The sequence below is a fragment of the Temnothorax curvispinosus genome, unplaced genomic scaffold (assembly GCF_003070985.1).
Source record: "Temnothorax curvispinosus isolate PA1 unplaced genomic scaffold, ASM307098v1 QBEX01012902.1, whole genome shotgun sequence".
Classification (NCBI taxonomy): domain Eukaryota; kingdom Metazoa; phylum Arthropoda; class Insecta; order Hymenoptera; family Formicidae; genus Temnothorax; species Temnothorax curvispinosus.
The window spans coordinates 1-2,559 of NW_020222682.1; the positions used below are offsets into that span (position 1 = coordinate 1).

General features: G+C 39.0%; 1 protein-coding gene across 1 annotated transcript; it reads left to right on the forward strand.

Moving 5' to 3' along the window:
- The first annotated feature begins 1,107 nt into the window (after positions 1–1,107).
- Positions 1,108–2,007, forward strand: LOC112462886. Its single transcript, XM_025028952.1, has one exon. It carries the CDS (start codon positions 1,108–1,110, stop codon positions 2,005–2,007), a length of 900 nt encoding a protein of 299 aa, XP_024884720.1.
- Positions 2,008–2,559: the final 552 nt, after the last annotated feature.

The following is a 2,559-nucleotide window of genomic DNA, read 5'->3' on the forward strand; positions in this document are numbered from 1 at the left end:
AATATCGACCGATACATGAAAACAACAAATTAAATAAGTAAAGCCGTTATCGGTCATAGCTGGATCTTCGTGCTAATTAATTTTACTCCAAAATGAATTAGAGTAACACTAGAGTAACCGACTCCAAGCCGACGTAGTCTAGTATAGACTATAAAATACTGAAAAAATGATGACGTATATAACATTATAAATTTTCAGTACTTACAGTCAATATCGAAACACAGCCTGTCTACCAATAAAACATACATAGAAAAGTATGTGCACTTTATTACACTATATAATGAAAACATTAAAACGAAATATTGACCTTTAATTAATTTTTAATAGAATAGAGTTGTTTTCTAAATAATGAAAATTATATCGACACTTTATCTAAATGATTCTAGAGCAATTGGATTAAAAAAAATATTTTTTAGACACTTTCTGCTAATTATACGCTTAATTGATTTTAATTAATTGTGATTATTGTATGGTTTTCCAAACTCTGAAAAGTTTTTTCCAAATATCTCCAAATGATTTCCAAACGATTGGATAAAATAATTTTAAATAATTTTTAATTTGTTTGCCAACTATACGTCGGTGTAACCACGTAACCAATTATTCGTCATGGGTAGCGACTGTGTTTTTACACAATTTGAAGGGTTCTGTTCGGGGCCGCTAGGTAAGCGCAACAGTCGAACTGCGCGGCCCCGAACAAAACCCTTCAAGTCGTGTAAAAACACAGTCGCTACCCATGACGAATAAGTCCCTTGCACAATGCCAGGCAACAGGCGGAACAGGGAAAGAAATCAGAAATCATGTATAAATGCAGAATAAACAGTGACACAGGCAATAGACACAGAGTTTCCGTCACGTTGGAAATTCTTAAAGTCCCTGTTACATATGTATAAGCCCTAAAATGTATGTGAGCGAGTAAGCGTGAGATGGCGTTGCTAGAGTAACGGACGGAAGCGTTAACACACGAGACAGCGAGCAGTGAACGTCCGAATAAAGAACGAGTAGTCAATTACGTATAGTGTTGTTAATAAGTTACCCCGGCCATCCCAAGTATAACATTGGCGACGAGGAAAAACGATTTACCGAGGAAAAACTAATAAGGACGACGTCATGGCAGGCGAGTCGAGTATTGCAGCGTTTAATCCGAACGAGGATCAACACGGCATATATCCGAGATGGGAGAGATGGCTCAGAGGCTTCGAGCTTTTTCTGCTGAGTAAAAATATAACCGAGACGCAGAGGAAGAAAGCTATGCTTTTACATCATGGCGGGATGGATCTACAAGACATATTTTACGCTATTCTAGACTGCGACGTGGTGATAGGAAACGAGGATCCATACGAAAAGACTAAGAAAGTGCTAACGGATTACTTTAGGCCAAAATTGAACACGACGTACGAGCGACACTTTTTTAGAAATATGGCGCAGAAAGAAGACGAAACGGTCGGTCAATTTGTAACACGGTTGCGTCAGCAAGCAAAGTATTGCAAATTCGCTTCTATGGACACAGAAATTTGCGATCAAATTATTGAGAAAGGTCGTTCAATGGAAGTGAGGAAGCGTATATTAGAAAAAGGTGACATCGAGTTAAAAGAGGCGATGGAAATTGCACAGGCGTTCGAGACAGCATCGGTTCAGACAAAGGCTATAGGAAATAACGTAGTGGCACGAATTACAACAAAAAGGGAGAACGCACGAGGAAAATCAGACAGTTCCAGTTCCAGTGGTATTAAGTGCTACAGATGTGGTTATCGAGGACATGCACAATCAGACGAGAAATGTCCGGATAGAAACAAGGAGTGTACGAAGTGCTGTAAAAAGGGTCATTTCGCAGCGATGTGCAGAACATATCGAGATCGAGCAGACAAACATGGCGACGGTTCGGACAAGCGGGACAAGAAGGAAGTTAAGACGAACAGCAGCGCCAACAAGGAGGAAAGAAAGTCGGTGAAGCAGCTAGATATGGCGACGCCGCTGACAGAGACGACGACGAATATGCGTTCGCCTTAAGGGGATCCTGCAGCCGTATGATTTACCGACATTATCGTTTTTTGATGGATCTTTTAATTGGCTTTACAGAATTGCAAGTTTTTGGTCTAGAATTAAAGTACGCACAAAAATCTAGGGCCGAAAACGCGATTTTATATCAAAAACACCAAAAAATTAAAAATGTTACTTAATTTGGGCACATACAGCTGTCACCTTACGACAATATTTACTTAAAACAAAAATTCTGCAGTTTATACATACATAATGTTTATCATCTGCCCTTGGGAAAACATGTAGGAATAATATCGTGCAAGTAGAAGTAAGATTCAATGCGTACAAAAAAAGATCCATCGAAAAATTATTTTAGTAATGCAAATACGGATGCAGAATGACAAGAAGAGCAGCAACAGTAGTTGCCGGATCTTGCGTAAGATGGCGAGCAATCGAAAAAAGGACAGATGTCATTTCGTTAGATAAAGACAGATATAAGGAAAACAAAATTAGAAAGGTTGACATCGAGGAAGTTCGCCAGTCACTGCAGGATCCCCTTAAGAGATAAGATATGTATATTAG